The sequence below is a fragment of the Bombina bombina genome, chromosome 2 (assembly GCF_027579735.1).
Source record: "Bombina bombina isolate aBomBom1 chromosome 2, aBomBom1.pri, whole genome shotgun sequence".
Taxonomy (NCBI): domain Eukaryota; kingdom Metazoa; phylum Chordata; class Amphibia; order Anura; family Bombinatoridae; genus Bombina; species Bombina bombina.
In genome coordinates, this window is record NC_069500.1 from 1,114,886,224 (window position 1) to 1,114,901,806 (window position 15,583).

The 15,583-nt window shown below is 39.3% G+C and overlaps 1 protein-coding gene across 1 annotated transcript in view; it reads left to right on the top strand.

Moving 5' to 3' along the window:
- Window positions 1-15,583, top strand: part of GUCY1A1 (guanylate cyclase 1 soluble subunit alpha 1) — a 127,190-nt gene that overhangs the window by 86,996 nt on the left and 24,611 nt on the right. Inside the window, exon 6 of the mRNA XM_053703766.1 lies at window positions 6,192-6,335. Coding sequence (XP_053559741.1) covers window positions 6,192-6,335 — 144 coding nt within the window. The remainder of the gene's footprint in view (window positions 1-6,191; window positions 6,336-15,583) is intronic.

Sequence of the window (15,583 nt, forward strand, 5' to 3'; positions counted from 1 at the left end):
TTTCTTACATAAAACAATCACCCAAATCACATAAAGATACTCATCAATACTCATTAATACTTCCCCCTTTGTTCGCGTGAAACACCCCATGTTTTACACAAACACAATATGACAGCAAACTAAAAGACATTCCATGCACTCCTAAAAGAAGTAGTATACTATTCTTAAAATCAGGCAAAATCAAATAAACCTCAATATTCAATATTCCATTCATACAGCACCCTTCCACACACATTAATTAAAAATAAAAACATAACATTCTCTTAGAAACCACTTAAAACCAACTGTCCATTACACAAAACAAAATATTAACAGCCGGCACAAACTTTTAACAACCACAATCAACTTGAAATTCAACACATATACTTACATTCACTGAAACACAGCACTGAAAAATACCACATTCTAGCAAAACACTACAAATAATTAAAATCCTATAGCAACCTTCTATACCCTGGTTTTGCAAATTCTACCATGCACAATACTATGAGATCACGCTAATAATGCAATCACTTCAGAAGATCAATAAATTCTTGTTGCACATTTACAAATAAAATCCCTAACCATAAATTTACAAAGGAATACACACAATATTATACTCTGTAAAAGGTCTGATAATAATGGCACAGCCACTGTTCTATATAGTGCCTGCTTGCATACACAGTGCAAACCCACTGTTAAATAAATCATGTTTGGCACAAATAATTTGTGAAAAGCCTATGCTTTACTTTTACATACCCATGATTTTAATAAATACACAATTATTTGATTTAATGTTTGTAAATAATTTGATATTCAACATTTTGCAGTACTCTGATTAAATTTAACACTTGTATACTACAAAATGAGCTTTCTAAAAGGAATAATAATAATAATTTACACTAATAAATTAAAAGGACAGTTTGCCCAAAAATGTCCCATTTAAATTGTTCCCAATGATCCATCTCACCTGATGGAGTTGTTTTAATTGTTTACAAATAGCTCCTTCAACCCTATTTTGGCATTTGAAATAACTGATTCAGCCTGTGGTATACCCACTTTTTATCTATTGAATATCCTAACACAGTCAGAAGAAGAAATCACACTTTCCATAGGGCACAGTATAGTAAAGTAATACAATGACATTTTCCATTGCTCTGTCTAAGCACTGAGCTCTGGTTTTCCAGACAAATATCAGATAAGGACAGTGAGATATGCTATTACCTGAAACTTAACCCATTGTAATAGACTGTGATTTAAAAGCACAAAAGCAACTACTTCATATATACAAATAAACCTGAAAATAGAATTTCTCCTACTTCATACTACACAGCTGGAATCACAAATCATTGAAAACACATCAACATAAAAACAATTTTACAGTGTACTGTCCCTTAAAGGACTAACCATTTATAATGTATATTACATATTAACTAAGCCACGATTAGGAAACTTGTATTATTTACCATTACAATTCTACTTCTTTACGGTATCATAACCTGCATATTTAAATAAGAGCTATTACAGCACAAATAATATTACACAGCAATATGTTACCTATTTATATTAAAACTTCTACTGAATTAATCTATGTGCAACAGAAACAGACCCAAATACTTTAGATACATTTAATAACATACAGCGTATAGTCTTTTCTTTTTTCCTTTTTTTAACTCCTTGCAGGAATCTTACATTATGCACATAACATACTTAAATCAACCTATTAATCACTTGTCAGAAAAAAACTCTTTTGTATTTACCAGGCTTAAAATCACTCCCATCATTGCACTTTCCTTAGTTACTTCACTTGCAAAAACAATATATTTTATGTGCCTTTAACAGGTGGAAAACACACAAAATCTCTCTTCGGTCTTTATTTGCATTAAACAAATATCACTTAAAACTAAAAATGCTATTAATAACACACAGAATTAAGAACATACATATGATTTTAAAATCAAGTTAAAGCAATAACAAACAAATTATTACAGTGTCAGATTTCTTAGCTAAGAATCCCTGATACACACACACACACACAGCTCAAGCCTGCATCAAACATCAAGGCCAGCTTTCACAGCGATACACACACAAGCTTATATCAACTTGCATATCGTAAATTCACTCCCAACATTGAGCAATTTTAACATAGCAAACTTTTTCTTAAGACACTGAAAACATATTTTATTAACATTCTCTCTCTCTTTCAGGAAAACATGTATTTCACACATACCAAAGTCATACATACTCCACCAAATTTAAAATGCATCTAAAAGTGTCCGAATTTGCAAGGAATGGCCATTTTCCCATCAGATTGAGACATAAACAAATTATTTTTAGACAGGATAATACATCCTCAGATATTTAGTGTAGAGTAAACCTTTTACACGTAACACGGAACACAGTGAAACATCAGACAGACAAACACTTCGTACACAGCACTTGGCCCCCCTTCTGTGCCTGTAACATTTCTGTGCACAGCTCCTTCCTTGAAATGAGACTGTTAACCCCTTTGCAGACATTAAAGATGCAATAGCATTCTCCTCTTCTCTGTGCATTATTTAAAGCAGCTAGTGAGGGATACATTGCAGGTGGAGGAGCTGATGGGGCATTTTGATATGGAGGGGGCAGGGTGTTGCAATCACATAGAGAGACTGACTTCTCTATATCTCAGCTTTAGTATCAAACTTTTTGCTGTGAGCAGACCCCATTTTAACAACACAATAATAGCAGCAATAAAATAATATCAGCAATTACTTTAATATTCTTAAGCACAGCACAAATGAAAAAGCCTTGAAGCACAAGCAATTAAGTGATAAGCGTCAACAAGTACCCATACCAGTTCCAGTGATATTTAAACTAAACTATACTATATGCTTATATAAGTAAATTTAACCCTTTAAGGTGATACTTTAACTCACGCTAAAATTGCGCTACAACTTGTGCTAGGACTCAAACCTCCGAAAATGTACACTTTGTTTTTTGTGCTACAACTTGCTCTAGGACTCAATCCTCCGCAAATGTATGCTCAAACCTCCCCACGCTTCCACCGTAGGACTCAAACCTGTACGTGGGAGATTAACCCCTTATAAAAGGACTTTAACTCTTTATATATCACTAACGCCATCCAAACTTTGGGCTCAGATTTACAGAGTGAAGAGCAGAGTAAAAAAAGCACTTATCTACTTACCCAGTGCAAATCTCACGCTCTGACACCAGAATTGTTAGGCGTTATCTTAAGAGGGGGGTGTCAGTTAGCACTTAGCAGTATTCTACAATTTCACCTGGAACTGAATGGGTTACCTGACAAGATATCTCTGGAACAGAAATCAGACATGCAGCCAGTAAAAGTCTAATCACTGTTCTGTTTATTAAAAAGTGCACCATACTTTTATAGACAATGGTTACAGCATATAGGGTTAAACAATGACGTACTCATAGTTACATCATCTTACACAGTATTGCTTAGAACAAAGAAGAATTAAGGAGTATTTTTAATTAGCTAAGAGTGTTAGATAAAAGGTATATCTGGGCGCATCGCCCAGCACATAGCAAGGCAATTGGACCAATTATTGAGATAACGTGTTCAGCTTAGAAAATCAACACATTATTTTCTCACAGCATAATAAGCTGTTATAATAATCTTATAATAAACCAAAATGGATGACTAAAGACAAAATGGCGTCAGCATTGCTATATATATTCTAACAAGTAAGTTCATGGCTTGCAATCTAAAAAAGACATAATTTCTCAGAATTTCTTACATTTTAACCCTCCCCCAGGGATCTATGATAAACAAAGTCTATATGCAAAACTATTATTCCGTTATATTAATAGTCGTATACAGTAATACTGAAGTTAATCCTAACTTGATCCAAACCACTTTCCAACAGGCTGGACTATTCTAAAAGTCCCTTAACCTCCTTAGCCCGCCTCATTGATATTTTGGCAGCTTACTGGCCCTTTGTACAAAAAGTAATTTTAAAAATTGTAAAATCTTTACTTTATTTCTTCCAATCCTTCTCTCTTTACATCAGTTTCTGTTGCTGTTGTGTTTTTAGTAAATGCTTGAGTCACTCCTAAAATAATGTTAACTAAAATTATAACAATATATAAAAATCCAACACATAAATTATTAAAACACCACCAATTTTAAAGCACATTAACTCTAACCATGGCCTTCCCTACCAGAGTTTAACTTTCCCAACTGCCCCCTTGTATCCTCCTACCAATGAGAGTGTTTGCTAAAGGGGGAATTCATTAGGGTGGTTCAATTGGGTGTAAGGTGGTATTTTGCTGGGACAGGGTGGGAGGGTAAAGTTAGAGAAATCAAGTCAGCCCAGTTAAGGTTATTTATGGTGTGGCAGGTTATAGTTATGGTAGCACAGTAGGGGGAATTGGGACAGTGCAGTTATGGTTAATATTGGTGGTTTTTGTAATTTAGTGGTAAATAAAATTACAAAGGAAAGAATGTGACTGATAGAGATTTAGACTACTAGAGAAATCACAGGGCATTTCAACTAATTAGAAATACTAATTGTAAGAAGTCAGTGCAGTTCATTTATGATCAAAGGTTGCATTAACTTTTTGTGTTGTTTACACCAGATATACAGGTTGGCAAGGGTTAGTTTCTGACTTCTGTCTAGGTCCTTGCTAACGGCTGTATGGCTTCCTGCTTCCAAGACCGTGGGAACAGTTTTTGGAGTCCTGGGATTCAATCAAACTATTTGAAGTACATCCAAGACTTACATTTTAACTAAAAAAGACCTTTAAATGTCCTGTCACATATATACTTAATTATGTTATTTATCTAAAAGATAGATAACGCTTTAACTACCTATTCCCCAGCTTTGCACAACCACCATTGTTATATTAATATACTTAATAACATTAAACCTCTAAATGTCTGCCTGTTTCTAAGCCACCACAGACAGCCTCTTATCACATGCTTTATTATTAGCTTTTCACAACAGAAGTTGGCTAGTTCATGTGGGCCATATAGAAACGTTTTCTCTTCCATGGCATGTGGATGACACTGCACTAATTGGCTAACAATAGATAATAAATAACTATGTGATCAGGGGGCTCTCAAAAGAGGCTTAGATACAAGGTAATCACAGAGGTTAAAAGTATATTAATATAACAGTGTTGGTTATGCAAAACTGGGGAATGGGAAAAAAAGAGATTATCTATCTTTTTAAATAATAAAAAAATGGAGTTGACTGTCCCTTTAAATAAGTACATTTTTTAGAATTGTATGATTCTTATATTCTGGTGTGTTTTAAATGTTGAAAATGTAGTTTTGCTTTAGATAATAGGTTAGTTGTGCAGTACTTGATTACCTATACCCATACAGCCATGTCTCAGTATATTATTAAAGAGATACTTATTAGTAATATTTGAAATGCAGCATTATATTCCAAATACCATAAGAGGCACTGATGTAACATACCTCATTGAGTATTCAAAATCCTTCTGTTATGTTAGAATTCAAATATAAAATCACGGGAAGCACTCTGAGCATGAGTGGTAGACAAATGGGAATTTACAACGTATACCATATATTGATAGCGTGTCATGTGCATGTCCAGTTATCACAAAAGCAGACATGCCGTGTTATTGTTTCATATCTCTCTCTCTCTCTCTCTCTCTCTCTCTCTCTCTCTCTCTCTCTCTCTCTCTCTCCCTCTCTCCCTCTCTCCCTCTCTCTCTCTCTCTCTCTCCTCGCGCTGCTGTACCTGCAGGGATGCGCGTCCGATCAGCTGTGCGCCTTCACTTGCCGGTCCTCGCGCTGCTGTTTTCACCTGCAGGGGTGCGCGTGCGATCAGCTTTGCTCTTTCACTTGCCCGGTCCTCGCGCTGCTGTTTTCACCTGCAGGGGTGCGCGTGCAATCAGCTGTGCTCTTTCACTTGCCCGGTCCTCGCGCTGCTGTTTTCACTTGCAGGGGTGCGCGTGCGAGGTCGGGTGGGTGCGCGTGCGATCAGCTGTGTGCTTTCTAAGGCCAAGTGTTTGTCTGTACTGCGCATGACGGCTTCAGACAAACACTTGCCTTTTATAATATAGGATGGTGTAAAATGTTTAAAAAAAAAAAGTTAATTGTGTTTGAAACAATATAATTATATGCAAAGTTTAAAAATATTGTTTTCATATTTATAAGAAGGAATTTTGTTATTACAACTTTCATGTTGCAAAAAACTAAATATTTGTATTTCTAGGTGGAAACGATAGGTGACGCATATTGTGTGGCTGGAGGTTTACATAAGGAAAGTGAGAGTCATGCCTTTCAGGTAGCACTGATGGCTTTGAAGATGATGGAACTCTCAGAAGAAGTGACATCTCCTCATGGAGAGCCTATCAAGGTCAGACAAAACTAAATGCTACATGTATTTTAATTTTACACATGCTAATTAAATATTACATATATTCTTAAAATGTATTATTGTGTCTGCAAAGTTAAATTTGTTATTTACTGTATTAACATAGAAACACAACTGTTTTAATTAGTTATACTCAAGTTTAACATGCAATATATTCAGGAATATCTGATTGTCATATATTTAAATTGGGTAAATAAAAAAACAACAACAAAAAACACCAGTAATTTCTGTCATAAGGTGGTAGGAGTACAGGAGGCATCACATGTGGGATTATACTTCAGTCCAGGAGAGAAAAACTCCCTTACATTCCAGAATGTATTTCTCTCCCACTTACCCTTTATCCCTCAGTGAGATAACAAAAAGTGCTGATCTACACATTGTTGAGAGGGGTTCTCTAAACAATCTGAGACCCATTTCCTCATCAGAGCGCATACAAACAGAGCAGAGGGGTAGACAGGAGATTTCAGACAGACAATGAAAATGCAGTGTGAAAATGCCACAGTGCTTTTGGGTGAAATGCAGATGTATCTGCCAATCCCATGGGTTATAGATGTTGTTCCTTATGATATCCTTAGCTCTGTGCTTGCACTGTCTCAGATGGGCCTATCTACTGAAAGCAGTCTTCTGCAGATGAGGTAAGCACAGTGGGTGAAGGTGCCAACAGGTAAGCACCTTCATAGCACACTGACTAGTAACATGAACACATACACGAGTCATATAGCCTGGGGTCATAGACACCTTACACAACTTCTATAACTACTTCAGACACTGTGGACATTTAAAAAATACTTAAAAAAATGTTTTTCTGTCACTTTATATTTACTGGTTTAAATTTAAAATGAATGACTCTGCCGTATGGTAGCCATACACCCATGCTTAAAGGGACATTAAGCACTAAATACATTTTATAAATGTATTATTGAGGTTATACCCTGCCTCCTCCTAGTCATGGATGCCGCCATGTTGATATCTGTATTTTTACTATATTCTAGTGCTGACCTAGAATGTGCAGCAACTCTCCTTCAGATGCCTGCAGTGTAACATAGGTTCCATAATGGCAGCATCCATGATTAGAGGGAGGTGCATGAAATTAATCTAGTGTTCAGTGTCCCTTTAAATAGAGCTGGTGCAAATTTAATTTTCTTTCCAAAGGCAGGGAGAGTCCACAAATTCATTCATTACTTTTAGGGAACATCAACACCTGGCCACCAGGAGGAGGCAAATACACCCCAGCCAAAGGCAATAAATATTCATCCCACTTCCCCCCAGTCATTCTTTGCCTTTCTTCACTATAGGATGATGGCAGAGAAGTGTTAGAAGGAAATTGTAGTCCATTAATTGGTATGTTCCCTTCAAATGTGGACTGGGGTGTTTGAGTAACCATGTAATCCTCTCAGTAAAAGTTGTGGTGAACGCTGGCTCTAGATGTCGCAGGGAACGATCTCTGACCACTATCTAGACTTAAAGCTATTACCTCCTGGGAAATCAGTGTTAACGCTTTACACTGTTTTCTCCTTATCTTCAGGTCCCTGTTAGATGTGTTAGGTGAGACTGTCAGACCTTGAGGCACTGTGCCTGATCCACAGCTTTGATCCTGGAGGGTAAGTCCTTTATATTTCTTTGAGGAATTATGCCTAGTAGGGCTGCAAATTCCCTGAGGTTATATTGGGGACATTGAATTAAACAGTTCACAGTGTGATAATTTATTCTCTTCAGGATATGGGGACATTTAATAAATTTTATAATATGGAAGTTATTTACTGAGGAGTTGCCGCCAATCTATGTGTGCTGCTTAGCTCCTTGCCACCCGGAGCACGTGTGTAAGGTTTTTTTGGGCTCATTTAGAACATTGACAGACGATGCAGGACAGTTTGGGGCAATTTCCCACTGGGGCCTTTTTTACCGCTACGCAGCTGATATTGAGAGATCCTGACTTCATTCCGGTCGCGCTTGTCTAGCTAGGAGGTGCCACGCTAAGTGTTAAAAATGTATTTTTGTTTGATAATATTGAGACCTTATACCTATGGAGGACTCTGATATTAACCCTTTAGAGGGTTCTGTTTCAGCGATCACTGTGACAAATGCATGTTTATATTGTGAGATGACCATTGTTTGCCCACCTGCACAATTCTGTTCTGTCTGCTTATGTTCTGTGTTAAACACCAAGAAGGGGTCTAAATCTGGTTTATCCCCTGTTACTTGTATGCGCTCTGAGCCTTCTAACTCTCAGGACTCTGTTATCTATGAGATGCCTATTCTGCAGTCGCAGTCCCCTTTTAACCGTATGACACAGGCAGTGCCCCGCGACATACCTTTATCTCTTGCTGGAGGTCATTTTTTACCAGCAGACTTTACCTCACAGCTTCAGTCTGTGGTATCAGCTGCATTAAGCGCTTTGCCTATCTCTGGAAAATGTAAGAGAAAGGTTAAGCATAGTTCCACTGACTTGGGGGTTAACACCTCTCTTCAGTCTGAGTTGTCTAGTTTGTCTCACCTTTCTTAAGATGATCTAACCTCGGTTGCATCTGAAGGTGAGCTTTTAGAGTCAGGGGTATCTGAAATTAAATCTCCTACTCCTGAGGAACCAAATTTTAGGTTTAAGGTAGAACACATCTGCTTTCTCTTGAAGGAGGTATTGTCTACCCTAGAGTTTCCGGAAGCTAAGCTTCCTGAAGAACCTATTATCCCTAAATTAGATAGGGTTTATGAGGAGAAGAAGGTTCCTGAAACATTCCCGGTGCCCGTACGAATGGTGAAAACTATCTTTAGAGAATGGGAAAAGATTGGAACTCCTTTTTCCCCTTCTTCTACCTTTAATAAACTGTTTCCAGGCCCTGAATAACATTTAGAGTTATGGAACTCTATCCCTAAGGTAGACAGGGCCATTTCTACTCTCGCCAAGTGTACTACTATCCCTCTAGTCTAGTTAATAGTTCCTTCTTTAGAGATCCCATGGAGCAGCAGTTGCAGGTACTTCTACCTACTGGTGTAATTCATTGTCAGGACTAATTGCAGTAGAATCCCCCATGGAGGATATACAGGACAGGATTTAGGCTATCAAGATAGCCAACTTCTTTATTTGTGATGCTAATATGCAAATTGTCCGTCTGAATGCTAAGGCTTCAGGTTTTGCAGTTTTGTTGCGTAGAGCTCTTTGGTTAATGTCTTGGGCCGCAGATATAGTTTGTAAGACTAGACTTCTTTCCTTACCATTTTAGGGGAAGATTTTGTTTGGGCCAGGCCTAGACTCCATCATCTCCACAGTAACAGGAGTGAAGGGTGCTTTCCTTCCCCAGGATAAGAAGGCAAGAACTAAGGGCCGCCAATTCTCTAATTTTTGTTCCTTTCGTTCAGACAAAACTCAGCAGACTCAGTCCTCCTCCAAACCTGTACAGCCTAAGAGTACTTGGAGGCCCAACCAGTCCTGGAACAAGTCCAAACAGGCCAAGAAGACTACATATAACAAATCTGTATGAAGGACTGACCCCTGATTCGGGACCGGATAGAGTAGGGGGCAGACATCTTTTTTCCCTAGAGGCTTGGGTTTAAGACGTTCAGGATCCCTGGGTATTAGATGTTGTTTCCAGGGTTACAAGATAGGGTTCAAATCTCGTCCCCCAAATGGCAGATTTCTTCTCTCAAGATTATCTGCAAGACCAGATTAAAGAGCAGCCTTTCTAGACTGCATTCGGGATCTCCTTTCCTTGGGAGTAATTGTCCAGTTGCCCTCATCAGAAAGGGGCCAGGGGTTTTACTCAAACCTCTTTGTAGTTCCCAAAAAGGAGGGAACTTATCACCCTATTCTAGATTTAAAATGTCTCAACAGGTTTCTCAGGGTCCCCTCGTTCAATATGGAGACTATCAGGTCCATCCTTCCTTTGATCCAGGAAGGACAGTTCATGACCACAATCGACTTAAAGGATGCATACCTTCACTTCCCGATCCACAAGGATCATTTTCAGTTCCTGAGGTTTGCATTCCTGGACCAACATTTCCAGTTCATAGCCTTGTCATTTGGCTTTACTACTGCTCCCATAATTTTCACAAAGGTTTTAGGAGCTCTCCTAGCTGTGGCCAGGTCTCAAGGTATCGCTGTAGCCCCGTACCTGGACAATATCTTAGTTCAAGTTCCATCTTTTCTTTTAGCAATATATCAGACGTCTTTTCTGTGTCTTCTCTAAACTCATGGATGGAAGATAAACATAGAAAAGAGTTCACTGTTTCCCAGTACCAGGGTTGTTTTTCTCAGAACTATCATAGACTCATTATCCATGAAGATCTTTCTGACAGATCAGAGGTGCTCAAAGCTATTGGCAAAATTTCTATCCCTTCAGACCACGCTAAGTCCTTTGGTGGCTCAGTGCATGGAGGTAATTGGTCTCATGGTGTCCTCCATGGACATTATTCCTTTTGCTCGATTCCATCTCAGACCTCTACAACTATGCATGTTAAGGCAGTGGAACGGAGATCACTCAAACATGTTTCAACTAATTGTTTTGGACAATCTGATGAGAGACTGTCTCTCTTGGTGGCTCTGTCAAGATCACCTGGCCCTAGGCATGTGCTTCTTGAGATGATGCTTGGAGATAGTGACTACGGATGCCAGCCTCTCAGGCTGGAGAGCAGTCTGGGGTCCCAAGAGGGCTCGGGGACGTGGTCCCAAGAAAAATCAACTCTTTCGATCTATATCTTGGAACTTCAGGCGATTTACAATGCTCTAAGGGCATGGCCCCTGCTCTGTTCTGCCCGGTATCAGACAATATAACCTAGGTGGCTTACATCAACCACCAGGGAGGAACAAGAAGTTCCCTAGTAATGTTAGAGGTGTCTCAGATTCTTCAATGGGCGGAATCTCACAACTGTATTCTGTCCGCGATTCACATCCCGGGGGTGGACATCTGGGAAGTGGACTTCCTCAGCAGACAATCCTTTCATCCCGGGGAGTGGGCTCTCCACCCTGAGGTGTTCTCAGAAATAACTCTCAGATGGGGGGTTCCGGAGATAGACCCCATGACTTCTCGTCTCAATACCAAGCTAACCAGATATGGGTCAAGATCGAGGGATCCTCAAGCAGAATTGATAGAAGCATTAGCAGTTCCATTAAGGTTCAGTCTTGTATATATATTTTTCCTTTATTGGCCTTTCTCCCTCGAATAGTAGCTTGCATCAAGCAGGAGCATGCTCTGGTGATTCTAATAGCTCCTTCGTGGCCATGAAGGACTTAGTTTGCGGATCTAATAAGAATGTCCTCCTCCCCTCCGTGAAGGTTACCTTATCCTGTGGACCTTCTAGCTCAGGGTCCTTTCCTACATCAAAATCTCGATTCTCTAACTGAGTCGAAATTTAATGTTTAGTCCTATCCAAGAGAGGTTTTTCGGATAGTGTGATAGACACTTTAATCCAGACTCGCAAGCCAGTCAAGGTATGGCATACTTATCTTCATTGGTGTGAGGAATACAGTCTTCCATGGCACAAGGTGAAGGTTACCCAAATTCTATCCTTTCTCTAAGATGGTTTGGAAAAGGGTTCATCCACCAGTTCCCTGAATGGTCAGATCTTGGCCCCTTCGGTCTTACTGCACAAGAGATTAGCGGATCTTCCTGATGTGCAGTCTCTGGCTAGAATCAGGCCTGTGTTTAAACCTGTTGCTCCTCCTTGGAGCCTCAATCTTGTTCTTCGTGTTTTGCAGCAGGCTCCATTTGAGCCTATGCATTCTGTTGATCTTAAGCTTCTATCCTGGAAGGTTTTGTTTTAGTTGGCTATTGCCTCAGCTCGCAGAGTCTCTGAGATTTCTGCTTTACAGTGTGATCCACCTTACCTTATTTTCTATGCTGATAAGGCGGTTTTATGTACTAACTTAGGTTTCCTACCTAAGGTAGTCTCGAATCGCAACATCAATCACAAAATTGTTGTTCCTTCCCTTTGTTCTAATCTTTCTTCTTCGAAGGACCATTTGCTCCACAATCTGAACATTGTGCGGGAATTAAAATTCTTTCTCCAGGCTACCAAGGATTTCAGGCCAACCTTTTCCTTGTTTGTGCTATACACTGGTATGCGCAAGGGTCAGAAGGCCACTGCGACTTCATTATCTTTCTGGCTGAGAAGTATCATCCGTTTGGCTTATGAGAAGGCTGGACAACAGCATTCTGAGAGGATAACGGCTCATTCCACTAGAGCAGTTTCTTCTTCTTGGGCTTTTAAGAATGAAGCTTCCATGAATCAGATTTGTAAGGCTGCTACATGGTCCTCCTTACATACTTTTTCAAAGTTCTATAAATTTGATGTTTTTGCTTCAATGGAGGTAGCTTTGTGGAGAAAAGTGTTACAGGATGTGGTGCCCTCAGATTAGGGTCCACCTTTCTTTTTTGCCCTCCCGTTTTATTCATTTAGTGTCCTTTGGTGCATGGGTATTGGTTCCCAACAGTAATGAATAAAGTTGTGGACTCTCCCTGTCTTTGGAAAGAAAACAAAATTTATGCTTACCATATAAATTCCTTTCTTTTCTAATATGTTTTAGGCAGACGGCTTCCTTGTTATTTTTTCTTCTGGCACCTCTATACGCTAATGTTTCTCCTGCTTTGACTTGTTCCCTCAGCCGAATGACTGGGGGGATAGGGGAAGTGGGAGGGATATTTATGGCCTTTGGCTGGGTGTCTTTGCCTCCTCCTGGTGACCAGGTGTTGATATTCCTCAACAGTAATGAATGAAGTTGTGGACTCTCCCTGCCAGGAAAGAAAGGAATTTATCTAGAAAGCATACATTTTGTTCTTTTAACCCCTTATTTGCTGGGTTAAATTCAAAGCTACAGTATACAATTACCATTACTGGAATATCTGCTGTACATTATGTGATTGCTACATTTGTTTATCCCTTCTCGGATTAACTACTTTACACTGCTTCTGTGCTCCTATATGTCTCAGATATTCATCCTTACTGTTTCCTCTATAATTAATCATGGAACAGACTGGTGCAGCTCAGGTCTCTAGACAATATGCTGACCTTCTGGAAGGGCCATCCGTTGATAATTTAACCCCTTCACAGCTATGTTAACTATCGCCTAGATTTAGAGTTCTGCGTTAGCCGTCAAAACCAGCATTAGGGGGTCCTAACGCTGGTTTTGGCCGCCCTCTGGTATTTAGAGTCATTCAGGTAAGGATCTAACGCTCACTTTCCAGCCGCGACTTTTCCATACCTATCCTATCTTTTCAATGGGATCTTTCTAATGCCGGTATTTAGAGTCTTGGCTGAAGTGAGCGTTAGAAATCTAACGACAAGACTCCAGCCACAGAAAAAAGTCAGGAGTTAAGAGCTTTCTGGGCTAACGCTGGTTCATAAAGCTCTTAACTACTGTGCTCTAAAGTACACTAACACCCATAAACTAATTATGTACCCTTAATCCAAGGCCCCCCCACATCGCCGCTACTCTATTAAAATTTTTTAACCCCTAATCTGCCGACCGCACACCGCCGCAACCTACATTATCCCTATGTACCCCTAATATGCTGCCCCTAACATCGCCAGCCTCTACATAATATTTATTACCCCCTAATCTGCCCCCCCCCCAACGTCGCCGCTACCTATCTACAATTATTAACCCCTAATCTGCCGACCGGACCTCACCGCTACTCTAATAAATGTATTAACCCCTAAAGCTAAGTCTAACCCTAACCCTAACACCCCCTAAGTTAAATATAATTTAAATCTAACGAAATAAAATAAATCTTATTAAATAAATTATTCCTATTTAAATCTAAATACTTACCTTTAAAATAAACCCTAATATAGCTAAAATATAACTAATAATTATATTGTAGCTATTTTATGATTAATATTTATTTTACAGGCAACTTTGTATTTATTTTAGCCAGGTACAATAGCAATTAAATAGTTAATAACTATTTAATAGCTACCTAGTTAAAATAAGTACGAAATTACCTGTAAAATAAATCCTAACCTAAGTTACAATTAAACCTAACACTACACTATCAATAAATTAATTAAATAAACTATCTACAATTATCTACAATTAAATCAACTAAACTAAATTACAAAAAAAAAAAAACACTAAATTACAAAAAATAACAAACACTAAATTACAAAAAATAAAAAAAGATTACAAGAATTTTAAACTAATTACACCTACTCTAAGCCCCCTAAAAAAATAACAAAGCCCCCCAAAATAAAAAAATGCCCTACCCTATTCTAAAATAAAAATTGTAAAGCTCTTTTACCTTACCAGCCCTTAAAAGGGCCTTTTGCGGGGCATGCCCCAAAGAAAACAGCTCTTTTGCATTTAAATAAACATACAATACCCTCCCCAACATTACAACCCACCACCCACATACCCCTAATCTAACCCAAACCCCCCTTAAAAAACCTAACACTAAGCCCCTGAAGATCTTCCTACCTTGTCTTCACCACACTGGGTATCACCGATCTGTCCAGAAGAGGGTCCGAAGTCTTCCTCCTATCCGGCAAGAAGAGGTCCAGAAGAGGCTCCGAAGTCTTCATCCTATTCGGCAAGAAGAGGAGATCCGGACCGGCAAACATCTTCATCCAAGCGGCATCTTCTATCTTCTTCCATCCGGCGCGGAGCGGGACCATCTTGAAGCAGCCGACGCGGATCCATCCTCTTCCAATGACGTCCTAAGTCCGAATGAAGGTTCCTTTAAATTACGTAATCCAAGATGGCGTCCCTCGAATTCCAATTGGCTGATAGGATTATTCTTGTGATCGTTTTGACCCCACGGGGTGAGATCTTGCGTGGAGGCCCAGATCGAGGGAGATTAGCAGTGGTCTTGTATGTCTTCCATTTTCTAATTATTGCTCCCACAGTTGATTTCTTCACACCAAGCTGCTTGCCTATTGCAGATTCAGTCTTCCCAGCCTGGTGCAGGTCTACAATTTTGTTTCTGGTGTCCTTCGACAGCTCTTTGGTCTTCACCATAGTGGTGTTTGGAGTGTGACTGTTTGAGGTTGTGGACAGGTGTCTTTTATACTGATAACAAGTTCAAACAGGTGCCATTAATACAGGTAATGAGTGGAGGACAGAGGAGCCTCTTAAAGAAGAAGATACAGTTATGTGAGAATAAGAGAAAGTTTAGAGTACTGGCACTAGTTTAGTGTATACAGGAATATATGGAACTAGTGAATGTTCCGGTGCTTACCCACCTAAAATATATGTGAGGAGAGAAAGAGGTAAGAGAACCTCAAAGAAAGCAGGTGGTTTA